This window comes from Eptatretus burgeri, chromosome 1 (genome assembly GCF_056783735.1).
Source record: "Eptatretus burgeri isolate ZD-2024b chromosome 1, Ebu_testis_v1, whole genome shotgun sequence".
Taxonomy (NCBI): Eukaryota; Metazoa; Chordata; class Myxini; order Myxiniformes; family Myxinidae; genus Eptatretus; species Eptatretus burgeri.
Genome location: NC_140961.1, coordinates 9,187,341 through 9,204,840, shown reverse-complemented (window position 1 = coordinate 9,204,840; position 17,500 = coordinate 9,187,341). Strand labels below are relative to the sequence as shown.

The 17,500-nt window shown below is 52.8% G+C and overlaps 1 protein-coding gene across 2 annotated transcripts in view; it reads right to left on the bottom strand.

Annotated features, from left to right (window-relative positions):
* FNTA (farnesyltransferase, CAAX box, subunit alpha) overlaps positions 1-17,500 on the bottom strand; it is a 104,955-nt gene that overhangs the window by 9,058 nt on the left and 78,397 nt on the right. For both annotated transcript variants that reach the window (XM_085871655.1, XM_085871661.1), the window contains exon 8: positions 8,163-8,340. In XM_085871655.1, coding sequence (XP_085727781.1) covers positions 8,163-8,340 — 178 coding nt within the window. The remainder of the gene's footprint in view (positions 1-8,162; positions 8,341-17,500) is intronic.

The window sequence follows — 17,500 nt, the reverse complement described above, 5'->3', positions numbered from 1 at the left end:
TTCCCCCTGAATCCCCCCCCACCACGCTTGGTGTGAAGGGGAGGGTGCGGCAGCTCGCTCCCGATTGGTGGATGCACGGCGTGAGGCGGTCGGAGTGGGGGCACGCCCCCCTTCGAGAGCTTTCTGGAAGCGTCTCGAAGGAAGGAGGAGCCAAGAACAGGGCGGAGCTAAGGGCGGAGCCGGCCCCTACAAAAGGGTGGGCGTGAAGAGTCGTTGTTGGTTGGTTGTTCCCATGTCCCGGTTGGGTGCGAGGAGGCTCTTGGTTCGTTCAAGCGATTGATAAAAAGGCGTGGACGTGAAGGTCGACAAGAACGTTGTTCCCTTTCCTGTTCCCTTGTCCCTGAAGGGGAATTGTGGAGAGTTGTGGTGATCGTCCCTGGTCGGAGGTTCTGTTCGTTCGCCCGAGCTGTCGAGCGGACCACACAAGTGACGCGCGGCACGAGCTCGCGGACCACGCCGGAGGGACTCGGAGTTACGGTCGCCAAGGACTCGACACGCTCAGGGAAGTCGCGACTTCTATTTCTTTTGGGTTTTGTGTAAATGTGTGTGTGTGGTGCCAGTCTTGAAAAGTGGAACTGTTTAAGTGTTGTAATAATTATATTCGGTTGTAGCTCTGCATTGTGTCCTTGCTTTTATATGTGCATCACTGTATGGCTGTGAATACGTGCTTGTCTGTGTGTGTGTGTGTGTGTGTGTAATAAAGTGTGCTTGTCCAATTGTTACCCGTCTCGCTGTGTCCTTTCCTTTGTTGAATCTCCATCTTGCATCACGTAAGGGATTAATAGTGGGTTTTAAAACACCCGGTAATTAATCGTAACCGTCAAGGCTGACAAAAACTCCGCTCGGTTATCCCTGTAATACGGAACGAACCGCTTAAGCGGTTCGTGTCCGGAGTCGGCCTGTGGCGTGGTCCCATCCCTCGGCAGATTATCCGCGCCGGTACTTAGGTATATCGACATTCGGCGATTCACCCTATTTCGCGTGGGTAGAATGTGGACTGGGTGGTGGTGGGGTTAAACCCCCACCTGTGACTGGTTTCTAGCGGTAGTCCCAGGAGGGTCACGACTGAATTGTACGTTCCGGTGGGCGACGTGTCGCGATTCGAGTTACGTGGCCGATCGCACGCCGGGCGGGCCAGAATTCGCAACACTGGTGTCCGGGAGTGAGATTCGAATCCACCTCGGTCTCCAAACTAAATTCATGGGAATCGGACCAGGGGTGAGTGGAGCTACCCTCGATTCCCTCCAAATTACGAGCAATTTAAATTTAATCTCTTACGAGAAATAAGATGGAGTCTCAAGGCGGGTGGGAGCCGGGGGTAGATATGGGTTTAGAATGTGTAGAATCCATGGTCCAGGATGAAATCCCCGTGCAGGACATTCCCAGAAATATGCTTCAGCAATCCCCCCACAAACGAACCCAGAGCCCGAAATGGGTGCGGCAGCGGCCGCGGCGTATGACACCTCCCCTTCCCTCCTCCGAAACCCTCCCCCAATCCCTGCCGAAACGGCTCACCCAAGCGCACCCGACATGGCCCAGCTATTCGCCATGCTGGCGGGAATAAATAATAAAATGGATGACATGGAAACGAATACGCAAACACTGCAGGGTGAGATGCAGCGAATTGGCCGAGGCCTGCAGGTGGGCACGGCAAGAATGTTGGCAAAAACAGGGGAGCTCAAAATGGCGACGCCACGTGCTGGAACGAACGAGCTGGGGGTAGTGCAACGGCTGTCAGGCCCGCGGTGAAGGCGAGAACAAAAAAAAAAAAATTCGGGGGACGTGGTGGACGAGACTTGTAAAGGTGACGGAGAGAGCAACAGTGACGGTGACCGAGAGGGAAAAACTAATTGGGGTGACGGAGACGTGCACGAAGGAGATAACAAGGGAAGAGATGGAAATAATAGAGACGCGGGAGATGGGAACGATAGAGGGAAGACTACACGATACAGACGGGGTTAAGGACGAGCACACACACATTAAGGTAGTGGAGTACCATGAGGGGGAGCTGGCAGACTGTTTAGGGACCCGGTGCGAGCAGCTGGATGGCCGCCTTCGGGAGCGGAGGGAGACGCTATTCTCCCTTGAAGCTGGTCACGACCAGGTGGGTCTGGTCGTGCTTCACGAGGTTGAGGGGGCGAGTGCTGTGGACAGGTGCACGTGCAGGTTGGGGGGTATGGAGGCCCCAGGAACCCAAGAGGTGACGCGAATCCCCAGCGTGATTGTCCAGGTGTGTGTGGTACAAGGTGTGAGTGCGACCCCGCGTGTGAGTGGTGTGGTGGCAAGTGTGCCGAAGTGCTTGCTTCCCAGCGTGCCGTGTGTGGATGAGGCACTGCGTGTGAGTCACCGCATGCGTGAGTGAACGGCCGAGTGCAAGGGAGACCGTGTGTGTGAGAGAGCGGTATGTGAGCGAGATGACGGTGGGCATGCGGGAGCACGCAACCGTGTCTCCCGGGGTGAACGTAATGTCGTGGTGTGCGAGCGTCGTGACATGCAGGTGTGCGTGGATGGAATGGTGACGACGACTGCAACAAATGAGGGACAGGGGCCGGGTAGCGGCCGTAGCTGTTTTGGGAACCGTGCTGGGTTTACCCAGCGGCGAGCGCGAGGTCCGTGCTGTGGTACGCACGAGGCCGCCACGTGCGCGCTTGCAGGAGTGAAACCCGGTCCGGAAACACAGCGCTGGATGTTGCCAATCCCGCGGACGGACAAAGGTTCGGCAGGATTACGGATTTGGACCAGACGGGTTCTCCATGTGGGCGGGTGTGTTAAGCTCCAACAAGCAGAGCACATGTGTTCGCGTGGGGAACCCCTCAAAATGCGGGGCTTGTTTTTTTTAATGCGCCGGGTGACGTCATGGCTGCATGTATGGTTGGAATCCGGCAGGAGGGTGAATCCCTGCCGGATGGTACCGTCCAAGAGGGACGAGGGACGCGAACAGCTGCCATGACGTCACGCCAAAGGTGTGCGGCTGTGAATTGCCACACTGGTGTGCAGGTTGCGAGTTGCCGTGCTGGTGCTGCGCAATTTAAAAAAAAAGAAAAAAAAAGCAAGCCTCGCTTTGGGTGAACAGGATTCCCAGGCAAAGGGTGGAAGACCCCCTTGCACGGGCACAGGATGGAACGAGTTCGGGGGAAGGGTTAGCTTTGCTCGACCGGCTTCATGGGGCAGGGGTAAGTCCTCATGGGACCCGTGGAATGGATTAGGTCGAGGGATTTAGATGAGATTTAGGTTGGAAAAATTGGATTTTGAGGACAGATACAGACTTTGGATGCATCGAGGGGACGGAGCTAAGCTACGTAGGTGAAAAGGAACGTGCTGTCGTGGAAGGGACGACATGGGAGCACGAGGTTGTTAGGGGATGTAGTGAGCAGGATGGCAGAATTCAGCGATGACGAGTGTTGAAGAATTGTATGGAAACATGTAATTGATGAGTTAGTGAGGCCAGCGGGTCTGTGTGAGTGGGGCGAATGTGGAATGCATGGTGCGATGAGTGATTGGGGGGAGGAGTGATTCCCGCCCAAGGGACCCCGGGTCAGTGTGGAGCGAGTTAGCTGGGTTAGACAAATTGGAAAATGGAGGTGGTTTTGTTGTTGGTGGGAGTGTAGGCTCGAAACCTGTTTTGGAGGGGTGCAGGAGCCCTGTTGACAGGCTGGGAGCGTGGCTGCGAAAGGTGAGTATCGCTGAGTGGGTACCCCGGGCTCGTCGGCCGTGGTAGGCCAAGGGCCCATGGGGGGCCGGGATAGCGTAGTGGGCACGAGTGCGTCCGCATGATGCGGGGGCCCCATAGGCCGCGTGGGCAGTGTCGTGGGCACGGGTGACCCTCAGAAAGGGGCCCGGGAAGCCAGCCTGCCACGTGAGCGTTTCAGGGGAGTCGCCATGGGGGGCACTCCCCGGTGTTTAGGGAGCTGGTAGGCTCAGAGGCAGTGTCGTGCCCGGGGGTCCCATAGCTGGAGAATCGGCAGAGGGTAGTGCCTGCCAAGAGAGCCACGCGTCCCAGCCATGAGACCGTGTGAGGGCACGGAAGGAAAATTGCGGAGCATGGCCCGAAATTGTGAGGACACCAACACAGGCGACAGGAATCTTGGTTTGTAGAACCAGTGGATTAAGTGCGAGGCGCTTGTTGAAAGCCCCGGGGTAGTTTAAGTGATAATGGTAAGGGTAGATTAGGAAGTGTACCCCTCCGCACCATCTATCCCTTCGCTCTCGTTGGCCGCTGGACCCACTTTGGGTTAAGATCGCTGAACTCTGGGGAGGCCATCCTGAGGCTTGAGATGGGCCTCGACGCAGGACGCCAGCCCTCCCTCATTCCCCTCCGGGAAGGGAACGCAGCGGTTGGGAGTAGGCGAGGTGACAGGATAGGTGAGCCGAACAAGGACAGTAAAGGGGGTTTGGAGACGATTTCTTGTGGGGAAGTAAAAATAAAAACAAAAAAATAAGTTGGGGCGAAATTGGGTTTGTACAAATTAAGGGGGTGAGTATGGACAGAGACAGGCAAAGGCGATAGGTTGGGAGGGAGACAGTCGTAGGTCCGAGCCCGCCTTCCGAGTGGCCAGCACCACCGCACTCCCCCCATCAACCTCCACTGAAAGGCAAAGGCTGGCCAACTTCATCGGCTGGCTGTGTTACTTCAAGGCCTGTACCGGCCCACTTCATCGGCTGGCTGTTTACTGCAAGGCCTGTGCCGGTCGGATCGTCTGTCGGCTGTGCTTACTCCAAGGCTTGTGCCGGTCAGCTTCACTGCCGGCTGTTTTTGTTGCAGCGGCCTTGTCATGCCACGCCTTGCCTGCCTTTGCCTTGGCCCATGCCTGCTGCCCTCGTTCATTTTTGCCCCTGTTCTGTTTTGAATTCCCCCCCCCCCCGTTCATTACAATGTGCACCGGGATCATCGTGAGTTGCAAGGACTGTCCTGTTGGCAGCGACAACACGGGCCTGCAGTGGCGGCCCGTGCACCGGTTTTCTTTTGACATTTTCTGCCTGCAGAGTCCATTGATCCTGGGCCATGGTTTAGTGTAAATTATGTATTGTACATATGAGTGCGCCCCCGGCATGCCTGTCTAGCGCCGGCAATATTATTTAAGTCGCCTGTATGAGTGGGTTTGTTTAGTTAGTTACTCAGCCCTCAGGTTATTTTTTTTGGGGACATGAATACACAAAATGTCACACTCAGGGATCCGAAGGTAAAACGTATGAGGGGAGAACGAACTACACATGATGGTACACGAAAATTTGATGACTCGGGACGAGTCTGTAAAATGGGGAGGGGGTGGTGTTACGGCTGTGGAAATTCGCATTACACCATAAAGGGTCCTCAGGTGAGATATATCGGTAAGTTCATGTGTAGTTAGCCCAAACCTGTTGTATGGAGGGAATATATGTGATCCATTCGGGCTGCGACGCTTCAGTTAGCCGTTTTTCTTTGACTATTGTTAATTTGGTGCAAGAACAACAACGAACATCGCCACAACCAACATCTCACGATCACGCCATTCACGACACGACACCACCTTCCACAACTACGCTACCACATCTTCGCCACTCGCCATTCAATGAGCACCGTGTGGGCGCATGCAAGAACAAAAACCAACAACGCCTGTGGGGTTTTCCCACCTGATGCTTCCGCCTGAATCCCCCCCACCACGCTTGGTGTGAAGGGGAGGGGTGCGGCAGCTCGCTCCCGATTGGTGGATGCACAGCGTGAGGTGGTCAGAGTGGGGGCACGCCCCCCTTCGAGAGCTTTCTTGAATAGTCTCGAAGGAAGGAGGAGCCAAGAACAGGGCGGGGTGCGGGGCGGAGCGAAGGGCGAAGCCGGCCCCAACAAAAGGGTGGGCGTGAAGAGTCGTTGTTGGTTGGTTGTTCCCATGTCCCGGTTGGGTGCGAGGAGGCTCTTGGTTCGTTCAAGCGATTGACAATAAGGCATGGACGTGAAGGTCGACGAGAACGTCGTTCCTTTTCCTGTTCCCTTGTCCCTGAAGGGGAATTGTGGAGAGTTGTGGTGATCGTCCCTGGTCGGAGGTTCTGTTCGTTCGTCCGAGCTGTCGAGCGGACCACACAAGCGACACGAGCTCGCGGACCATGCCGGAGGGACTCGGAGTCACGGTCGCCAAGGACTAGACGTGCTTAGGGAAGTCGAGACTTCCATTCCTTTTGGGTTTTGAGAAATGTGTGTGTGTGTGGCACCAGTCTTGAAAAGTAGAACTGTTGAAGTGTTGTAATAATTATATTCAGTTGTAGGTCTGCATTGTGTCCTTGCTTTTATATGTGCATCACTGTATGGCTGTGAATACGTGCTTGTCTGTGTGTGTGTAATAAAGTGTGCTTGTCCAATTGTTCCCCGTCTCGCTGCGTCCTTTCCTTTGTTGAATCTCCATCTTGCATCACGTAAGGGATTAATAGTGGGTTTTAAAACACCCAGTAATTAATCGGAACCGTCAAGTCCGACGATAACTCCGCTCGGTTATCCCTGTAATACGGAACGAACCGCTTAAGTGGTACGTGTCCGGAGTCAGCCTGTGGCGTGGTCCCATCCCTCGGCAGATTACCCGCGTGGGTACTTAGGTATATCGACATTTGGCGATTCACCCTATTTCGCGTGGGTAGACTGCGGACTGGGTGGTGGTGGGGTTAAACCCCCACCCGTGACTGGTTTCTGGCGGTAGTCCCAGGAGGGTCACGACTGAATTGTCCGTTCCGGTGGGCGACGTGTCACGATTCGAGTTACGTGGCCGATCGCACGCCGGGCGGGCCAGAATTCGCAATATATATATATATATATATATATATATATATATATATATATATATATATATATATATATATATATATATATATATATATATGGGATGACAGCCTTGCTTGCTTAAAGTAAATAGGTATATCGGCTTGGTTATAAGACTCGTTTCGTTTAATTATCAGATTTCGACACTTGTTTAATCCGGACAATATCTGATCCTCAAAATCGAAATAATATTTAAATGATATACTTTCGTCCATGAGAGGAGATCGTGGAAAATCGTATCATGTAATGCATGAAATCGCTCCAAGCTCCTAATTTGAAAACTACAGTACTTACAGAAGTGATGTACACAACAAGTCATAAATATGATGAAGAGGCATTCGATACAAGTGAGGAAAGTGAAAAAAGAACAACTTCATCACAAAGAAATAGTCACGACCATACCAGGGTCAATGTATGGTTGAGCAGGCCAAAAAATCATGTCGGCTTCAGACCCCAGCAAGGTTACTCAGGATATGCCATAAGACCTAAGAGAGCGACTTGACTGAGGATGGTGCCTGATAATGGATATAATCAAATAAGGCCATTAATTATCTTCAAAAGGGGAGTTTTAATTAACCCAAACACCCAATTTTCACTCTTGCACTTCCTTGGAGTTTTTTGTATGCATGCAAATTTTCAGGCTGCTCGGTTTCGTAGTTTTGGAGTTAAGGAGGGGACACTGACACACACAGTGACATTTATTTGCATATATATTGTTGCGGTTCTAGGAACCGCATGCCTCCAAGGCAATGGCATCCAACATATAGTGGTCCCAAGACAGTTATTCCATTAATATACATTTAGATAGCCCCTTCCCTTTTGTCTGGTGGGTCAAAAGGGACATGCGTTGCGGGTATCTCATTGCGAGGTTTGCTTTGACCACTAACTTCATTTCTACTCTTCTTTTCTGCTTATTCCTGAGGTAAATCTGAATTTGCGTCCTCACAGAAGCCAACACGTGCAGCACGTGCTGTGGGAGGGGAATAGAAAGCCGCAACACCACAAGCATCGACAGCACAGCTGCGAGGAAAACTACTTCCCTAACCTTCAGGGAGCTTTGTAGCAGCTGTACTTGCTAGCAATGTTGTAAACCAGCAGCCCCTGATTAAGTACATATGAGATAAGTAAATCGGCAATTAATTTTCGACCACCATTACCAATGATTTGTGTGTGTGTGTTTACATTTTGTTTGTTTTTATTTTTGTAAAAAAGACCCTCGCAAGTTTTTGGAATCTCAAAATTGCAGATAATAATCAATACCCTTGTTAGTTTTGCCTAAAATATGTGATGAAGCATGTGTAGCTAAAGTACCACCTGTGCTTGGTTTAACAAGTAAAGGCAAAATTTCCCAGCACAAAAATCATTCCATTCAACTGTAAGGTACCTGTAATGCTTGCTGCAAGGTTTGCTCACAGTCAGTGCAACACTCGCTCTCCAACTGGTCCTCATACAAATCCACCAAGAAACCCAGCAAATATGATGATTTGCCACCAGTGTTGTTCACTTTCTTAACTTGCTCTTCCAGCCCTGGGTAATGGGCCAAACCTTTTTCTTCAAGAACACTGTGGGAAGGGGAGATGAGAAATGCATAATGTGGACGAATGCAAAAGTTGGGAGAATTATACTTGGTATATGCTTGATGAACCAGACCAAGACAGCTTGGTTGACAATGACTTGGGAACTTCAAACACTTCCATGAACCTCGACCTCATGAACAAAAGTATAAATAAATAAAACTTCAAAGCCAGCACTGAACACTTCTCACAACTCCCTTTGTTCAAATTATGCAACCGCTCAGAATTTAGGTGAGATAGATATAGTAAACCCTCAAATACCACGGGTTTGAATATCACGAGTTTCGGCCAATCGCGGGCAACCTGTGTTCCGATTTAGTTATCGTGCGATTTATTTGCGGCCAATCGTGTTTTTTGCCGAGAAGATTCATCGTTTATGTCCTCGTGTGTGATTACCTCACATTATGAGCCTTTTGTTGTTTCTCGTGCACCGTTTTTCATGGCACCCAAATGTAAGACTGACAAAATTAGTTGTGCCAAAAAAGGCAGAGAAAGGTTATGAAGTTGGGTGGAAAAAAAAAAAAATAATAAAATAAAAGAGTTGTAAGATAGGTTGGCAAGGGGTGAAAATGCGGCAACTATGGGCCGCTGTTACGGGACCAATGAATGTACTGTGCGGTATATCCGTTAGAGTCAAATATCCGTGCAAGTGTTGCCGCCAGAGCTCCGTAAAGCGCAAAAAATGTCATTGCAGTCCCATGATCCTCATATTGAGAGGATGGAAAAGGTGCTTCATGTTTGGATCAAGGACCAAACGGAAAAAGTGCTTTTGAGTGGACCGGTGATATGGGGAGAAATAATCACGGATTTACCAACGTTTCGACGAGATACCTGTGGCCAAAGGCTCCAACACAACCACAGCTATCCACAAGTTACATGCCAGCAAAGGCTCGTTTGAGAAATTCAAAGGAAGATTCGGCCTCCATTCTGTAAAATTAGTTGGGGAAGCAGCATCAGCAGACCAGAATGCTGCAAAAGCTACCCACCATTGCTTATGAAACTTGTCAAGGTGAAGGGAATTATGCCGGAGCAAGTGTTTAACACCGACGAGATGGGATTATTTTGGAAGAGGATGCAGTCTCATACCTTCCTGTCCAAGCAGGAAAGATCTGCTCCAGGGTTTAAGGTAGCTGAGGATCGTCTTACCATTCTCCTATGTGGCAATGCAGCAGGCGACTTCGTTGTAAAGGCAATGCTGCTCTTCTGATTACTGAATCCTGCTCCCCACTCAAACCAGCATAATCATTCAAGTATTGTGTTTTCTATTTACGGCAGAGGACGTAACATTCTTAACCTCACCCACCAATCTATCCCCCCACTCGGAGGGGAAGCAGAGTGAGGATATGGGGAGGGGGGTGAGTGGGGGGGGGTGAGTGGAAGGCGGCGCGAGGGGAGCTGGAAGGTGGCGCGAGGGGAGCTGGAAGGCGGTGTGATGGGAACTGGAAGGTGGCGCGAGGGGAGCTGGAAGGCGGCGCGAGGGGAGTGGAAGGCGGCGCGACGGGAGTGGAAGGCGGCGCGAGGGGAGTGGAAGGCGGCGCGACGGGAGTGGAAGGCGGCGCGAGGGGAATGGAAGGCGGCGCGAGGGGAATGGAAGGCGGCGCGAGGGGAATGGAAGGCGGCGCGAGGGGAATGGAAGGCGGCGCGAGGGGAATGGAAGGCGGCGCGAGGGGAATGGAAGGCGGCGCGAGGGGAATGGAAGGCGGCGCGAGGGGAAAGGAAGGCGGCGCGAGGGGAAAGGAAGGCGGCGCGAGGGGAAAGGAAGGCGGCGCGAGGGGAAAGGAAGGCGGCGCGAGGGGAAAGGAAGGCGGCGCGAGGGGAAAGGAAGGCGGCGCGAGGGGAAAGGAAGGCGGCGCGAGGGGAATGGAAGGCGGCGCGAGGGGAATGGAAGGCGGCGCGAGGGGAATGGAAGGCGGCGCGAGGGGAATGGAAGGCGTGCACCAGGGCATTACCGGGGTGATAAAATGCACCCAAACAGTAACGTTTTCTTTTTAACCGCTGTGTCCTATGTAAAATGGGGCATGAGCATTTAAGTATTGAAACCCATGCTATCTACTTTGCAAAAGCCTAATTTGAATTGACTCAGTAAAACGTCCTTTTTCAGTATTTTGATCTCCATAAGATGAAGGCGAACATACAAGCAAGATAAAATGATGTCTCACGAAATCATATACTGCTCTATCTCACTGATGATTATATATACAGTAAGTCGTCGACTTACGACCACGATCGGTTACGACCGACCAGTCATAAGTCGATTTGGTCGTAAGTCGGCCAACCTGTATTTATAGTGTACAATGCTTTGCAAAAATTACTGTATGTGCCATTTTACCGTAAAGTGCCATTTTTATTGTAACTGAATAACGTTTTTACGTCCGTCAGGTTTAAGTCAAACACTGCAGACGACAGCGCAATTGGTTTAATATTTGCAAAAACATGCAAAAATACAAAAGATAGAAAACATACTAAATTAAAAAAATACAAAAGATGTTATTGGTCACTCATTCTTGGCTGTGGATCGTCGATGTTATCAGCTGGGGCAGCGCTCGGGGTAGCCGGAGGAGTTGTTTTTTTTCATAAACATCGTGAGCTTTGTCTGAATTGTTTGTTTCTTTTTCTCAACACTCACGCTGTTTGTTTGCAACACTCGCGCTGCCAGACGTGGAGCAGTCATGGCCAGACATATAATACATATCGCGGTCGCGGGCGTGGTCGTAAAGTCGATCAGTTGTACAGTAAGCCATCAACTTACTGTATATATAAATATATATATATATATATATATATATATATATATATATATATATATATATATATATATATATATATATATATATATATATATATATATAAATATATATATATATATATATTGTTGTGGTTACCAGATTCGCAAACCACCATTCAGGTCCCTTAGGTGAGGTATCTCGGTAAGTGCATGTGTAGTTAGGCCCAAACCCGTTGTCTAGTGGGAATACATGTCATTTATACGTGCTGCGACTCTTCAGGATAGCCGTTTTACTTTTACTATCTTTATTTTGGACCAACCGCCATGATCACAACCACAACATCAACCACCGACCACAACCACCGCTTCACCACAACCGCCACGACCTTCACGTCACACCTCGCAACCGTAGCATCGCCACCGTTCTTGCCCCGCTGTGGGTACCGGTGTTGGACTCATGCAGAACGCGCGTCGAACAGCGTGTACAAAATCACGGATTTTGTGCTTCAAAAACGGATCAAAAACGACACACGCCCACTTTTTGCCGTCCAATCGGTGAGCGAGGGGCGAATTGGCCCCGCCCCCAGGGCGATCGATATATGCAAATTTGTGGATCAAAAAGCCTTCACGCCCACTTTTTCTCGGGCCAATGGGGAGCGAGGTGAAAGGTCAAAGGGAGAGAGTCGAACGAAAAGGAGAACGGGATCGAGAAGGAGTCAGAAGAAGGAGTCAGCAGAAGGAGAAGGAGAAGGAGAAGGAGAACGAGAACGAGAAGGAGTCGGAGAAGAGAGAGAAGAGTGTGGAAGTCTGGAGCCCGAAGCCTGCAGTGGCTGGAGAAGCTGAAGAGAGTCGGACGAGGGGGTGCTCGCGTCGGTGCCAGGAGCTGCACGCCCGAGGGAGGCCGGCAGCGCGACCTGGCCGAGGTGGAGACGCACACCAGGGATAATAAAGATCCTCTATACCCCGAGCATCAACAACCCCCTCCTGTTTCCCCCCCGCGCTGAGATAGTGTGACCAAGGGGGCCCCTTTTCCCACCCCCCTGCCTGGCACTGTCCGCGAGGTCCGCGGAGTTGCGGGGCCATCGCCGCTCCGCGTCTCATCACCAGACGGGTAGGCCCGACCCGGTCTCGGCCTCAGGCCCGCCTCATTCTTGGGGATATTCTTTCCTTGGTTTTGGGTATGTGTTGTCGGCGCCGTCTGTGAGGTAGAATTGTATAAGTGTTGCCGTGTGCTCGGTAGTCGGTATTAGCTCTGCACTGTGTTTTCACTTTTATGTTTGCTTTTTGTGTAAATGGAATTGTGTTCTCTTTTTTTGTGTGCATTTGGTGGAATTGTATTTGTGTGCTTTCCGTTCGTCGCGAATAAATGTGCTTTATTGTTGAACTGTTCTCCCGCTTCGCTTCGTCTTTTCCTGCATTGAATCCCCATCTTGCTTCACGTAAAGGGTTGGTAGTGGGCTGAATACGCCCGATAATTAATCGAACCGTCGAGGTCGACGATAACACCGCTCGGTTATTCTGATAGTACGGAACGGGTCGCTTAAGTGGCCCGTGTCCGAAGTCGACCTGCGGCGAGGTGCGATCGCCCGGTCTACCCTCCGCGTGGGTACTTAGGTAGTTCGAATTTGGCGAGCAACCCTATCCCACGCGGGGGCTGATTGGCTCGATCGCGGTGAGACCGAAAGGTCCACCCGTGACTGGTTCCCGGCGTTAGTCCGAGAGGGTCACGACTGGATTGTCCGTCCGGTGGGCGACGTGCCGCGATTCGAGTTACGTGGCCGTTCGCACGCCGGCGGGCGCGAAGACCGCAACACTGGTGTCAGGAGTGGGATACAAATTCATCGCCCTCCTCTCGGCACTGGTATCGGAGAACAGGAAAACGGGCTCTCCTGTCTCAGGCTAAATTCACGGGAATTGGTCCAGGGGTGAGAGAAGCGACCCCCGATTCCCTCCAAATTACGAGCGATTCAAATTAACCCTTCACGAGAAGCAAGATGGCGTCTCAAGGCGAGCGGGTGCCGGGTGGATTAGGTATGTGTAGTAATGTAGAATCCATGGTCCAGGATGGAATCCCCGTGCAGGAAATGTTGATTGTGCAGGAACACGGACTCGCCCAACTGAACCCAGGGCCCGAGGTGGGTGCGGCAGCGGCCGCGGTGTATGACACCTCCCCCCCCCCTCTCCACCAAGACCCTTCCCCAACCCCTGCCGAAACGGTTCACTTGAGTGCATCCGACATGGCCCAGCTATTCACCATGCTGGCACAAATGAATGCGGCAATGACAAATGAAATAAAAAACGAAATAAAAAGCATGAACGAAAAGATCGATGCGAGTACACAGCAAATGAAGGAAAGAACGAAAAAGCTGCGGGGTGAGACGCAGAACATGGGCCGATGCCGGCAGGCGGGCATGAAGGCCGTGACAAAGGAAATAATAATAGTTGAGACAAGGGAGGTAAAGGGTGAAGAGGTGACAGAGTTGGCAGAGACACGGGAGATAGAAAAAAATAGAGGAAAGACTACACGAGGAAGACGGGGTAAGTGACGCGCACACACACACGGAGGTAGTGGAGGACAATGGGGGTGAGCTGGCGGACTGGGTAGAGACCCAGTGCGAGCACCTGGATGGCCTCCTCCAGGAACGAGGGGAGGGAGTATGCCCCCTTGAGGCGAGTCACGACCAGGTGAGTTCGGTCGTGTTTTGCGAGGTTGAGGGGACGGGTGCTGTGGACGGGTGCACGGAGAGCTTGGGGGGTATAGAGGCCCCGGAGACCCTTGTGGGGACACGAATCCCCAGTATGGTTGTCCCTGTGTGTGTGGTGCAAGGTGTGAGTGCGTCCCCGTGTGTGGAAGCGACCCCGTGTGTGAGTGGTGTGGTGGCGATGGTGCCGGAGTACGTGCTTCCCAGCACGCCGTGTGTGGATGAGGCACCGTGTGTGGAAGAGGCCGTGGGTGTGAGTGAAACGGCCTGTATGGATGAGGCACCGCGGTTGAGTGCCCCCGCGTGTATGAGTGAGGGACGTTGTGTGGAAGAGACCGCGTGTGTGAGTGTCGCCGTGTGTATGAGTGAGGTACCGCGGGTGAGTGCCCCCGCGTGTGTGGATGAGGCACGGAGTGCGAGTGAGGCACCGCGGGTGAGTGCCCCCGCACGCGTGAGTGAACGGCCGTGTGCAAGGTCGCTGTGTGCAAGGGAGACCGTGTGTGTGAGAGAGCGGTATGTGAGGGAGATGTCGGTTGGCATGCGGGAGCACGCAGCCGCGTCTCCCGGTGTGAATGTGATGGAGTGGACTGTGTGCGTCGTGACACGCAGGTGTGCGTGGGTTGAATGGAGACGGCGACAGAGGAGAGAAAGCCGAGTAGCGGCTGTAGTTGTTTCGTGGACCGTGCCGGGTTCACCCAGCAGTGAGCACGCGGTTCGTGCTGTGCAACGCACGAGACCACCACGTGCTCGCTTGCGAGAGTGAAGTCCCGGTCCGGAAACGCACGCGGTGGATTTGCCGATCCCGCGGACGGACAAAGTTTAGGCAGGTAAATGGATTTGGACCGGACGGGTTCTCCACGCGATCGTGTGTGTTAAGCTCCAACGGGCAAAGCACATGTGTTCGCGTGGGGAACCCCTCGAGACGTGGGGCTTGTGTTTTTTTATGCGCACGGTGACGTCATGGCTGCACGTGTGGTTGGAATCCGGCAGGAGGGGTATCTCTGCCGGATGGTCCCGTCCAAGGAGGGACGAGGAACACGTGCAGCTGCATGACGTCACGGCCAGGTGCAAAGTGAGCGAGCTCTGAGTTGCCGCGCAGGTGCTGCGCATGGGAAAAAAAAAAAAAGCAAGCCTCACTTTCGGGTGCAAAGGATTCCTGGGCAAGGGGTGAAAGACCCCCTTACCTGGGCACAGGATGGACACTAGTTAGGGGGAAGGGTTAGCTTAGTTAGACCGACTCCATGGGGCAGGGGTAAGTCCTCATGGAGTCCGTGGAATGGATTAGGTAGAGGGATTTAGTGAGCTTTAGGTTGGGAAATGGATTAATGGGATTATTTTGGAGACAGTGACAGACTTGTGGATGTGTAGAGGGGACGTAGCTTAGCTACGTAGGTTAAAAGGAACGTGCTACTAGTTTAAGGGACGACGTGGGAGCACGAGTTAGTTAGGGGAGGTAGTTAGGAGGATGGCAGAGTTCAGCGGTGTGTGTGTTGGAGAGTTGTGAGGTGAGGACATGTTGAGTGAGTGAGGCCAGCGGGTCTGTGTGTATGGAGTGAATGGGGAATGCATGGTGCGATGAGTGATTGGGGGGAGGAGTGACTCCCGCCCAAGGGACCCCGGGGTCAGTGTAGAGTGAGTTAGCTGGGTTAGTCAAATTGAAAAATGGAGGTCGTTTTGCTATTGGTGGGAATGTCGGCTCGAAACCCATTTGGAGGGGTGCAGGAGCCCTGTTGACGGGCTTGGGAGCGTGGCTGCGAAAGGTGAGTATCGCTGAGTGGGTACCCCGGGCACCAGGCTAGTCGGCCGCGGTAGGCCAAGGGCCCATGGGGGGCCGGGATAGAGTAGTGGGCATGGGTGCGCCTGCTTGGTGCGGGGGCCCGGGGCGCCATTAGCCGCGTGGGCAGTGTAGTGGGCACGGGTGACCCTCGGAAAGGGGCCCGGGAGGCCGGCCTGCCACGTGTGCGTTTCAGGGGAGGTGCCATGGGGGGCACTCCCCGGTGTTAGGGAGCTGGTAGGCTCGGAGGCAGTGTAGTGCCCGGGGGTGCCATAGCGGGAGAATCGGCAGAGGGTCGTGCCTGCCAAAGGGAGCCACGTGTCCCAGCCAGGAGACCGTGTGAGGGCACGGAGAGAAAATTGGGGGGCGAGGCCCGAAATTGTGAGGACACCAACACAGGCGACGGGAATCTGGGTTGTTAGAACCAATAGTTTAAGCGAGAAGCGCTTGTTGAAAGCCCCGGGGTAGTTTAAGAGTTAATGGTTAGGGTAGATTAGGAGATGTACCCCTCCGCACCATCCATCCCCTCGCTGTCGTTGTGGGCCGCTGGACCCACTTGGTGTTAAGATCGCTGAACTCTGGGGAGGCCATTCTGAGGCTTGAGTTGGGCCTCGACACAGGACGTTAGCTCTCCCTTGTTCCCCTCCGGGAAGGGAACGTAGGGGTTGGGAGTAGGCTCGGTGACAGGATAGGTTAGTCGAACAAGGACGATAAAGGGGGTTAGGGGACGATTTATAGTGGGGAAGTAAAAATAAAAACAACAAAAAAATAAGTTGGGGCTAAATTGGGGTTTGACAAATTAAGGGAGTGGGTATGGACAGTGACAGGCAAAGGCGATAGGTGGGAGGGAGACAGGTAGGTAGGTCCGAGCCCGCCTTCCAAGTGGCCAGCACCACCGCACTCCCTCCACCAACCTCCACTGAACGGCAAAGGCTAGCCAACTCCATCGGCTGGCCGTGTTTTTCTTCGAGGCGGAGGCCGGCCAACTTCATCGGCAGCTGTTGTTTTGCTGCAAGGCCTGTGCCATCGGCTGGCCGTGTTTTGCTTCAAGGCCTGTGCCGGCCACTTCATCTGCAGCTGTGGGACTTCAAGGCCTGTGCCGGCCAGTTCATCTGCCGGCTGTGTTTGCCTGCAGCGGCCTTCTTCTGCGGGCTGTGTTTGCCTGCCACCTTTGCCATGCCATGCCCACTGCCCACGTTCACCAGCCCCGTTCAATTTTTGCTTTGCCCCCCCTGTTCATTTCCATGTGCGCCAGGATCAAGGCAACAGTTTGCAAGCTGCGAGAACTGCCCTGTTGGCAGCTACAACACGGGCCTGCAGTGGCAGCCCGTGCACCGTGTTTGTGTCCATGCATCCATTCGTTGTGCTCATTGCGTGTGCCACTTGAGCTGGCACGGAGACTGCGTTTGTGCAGCCCATGCACCGTTGTGTTTCACTGCGTTCAGTTCAAAAGGGAAGGCCTTGGACTGCGTGTGAGCAGCCAGCCACGTTCCCTGTCACCTGCATTGTTTGAGCCAGAGACTGCATGCGGGCAGCCTGGCTCCCTGCTAACTGCTTTCTTTTTGCAGAGTCAATGATCCTGGGCCATGGTTTAGTGTAAAATTTGTAAGTTAAGGTAAGATGTACTGTAAATATGAGTGCGCCCCCGGCATGTATGTCTTAGCGCCGGCAATTTTATTTAAGTCGTCCGTGTGAGTGAGTTTGTTTAGGTAGTTACGCAGCCCTCAGGTTATTTATTTTGGGGACACGAATACCATGAATGTCGCACTCAGGGATCCGTAGGTAAAATGTACTAGGGGAAAACTACACATGATGGCACACGAAAATTTGACGACTTGGGACGAGTCTGTAAAAAGGGAAGGGGGTAGTGTTGTGGTTACCAGATTCGCAAACCACCATTCAGGTCCCTTAGGTGAGGTATCTCGGTAAGTGCATGTGTAGTTAGGC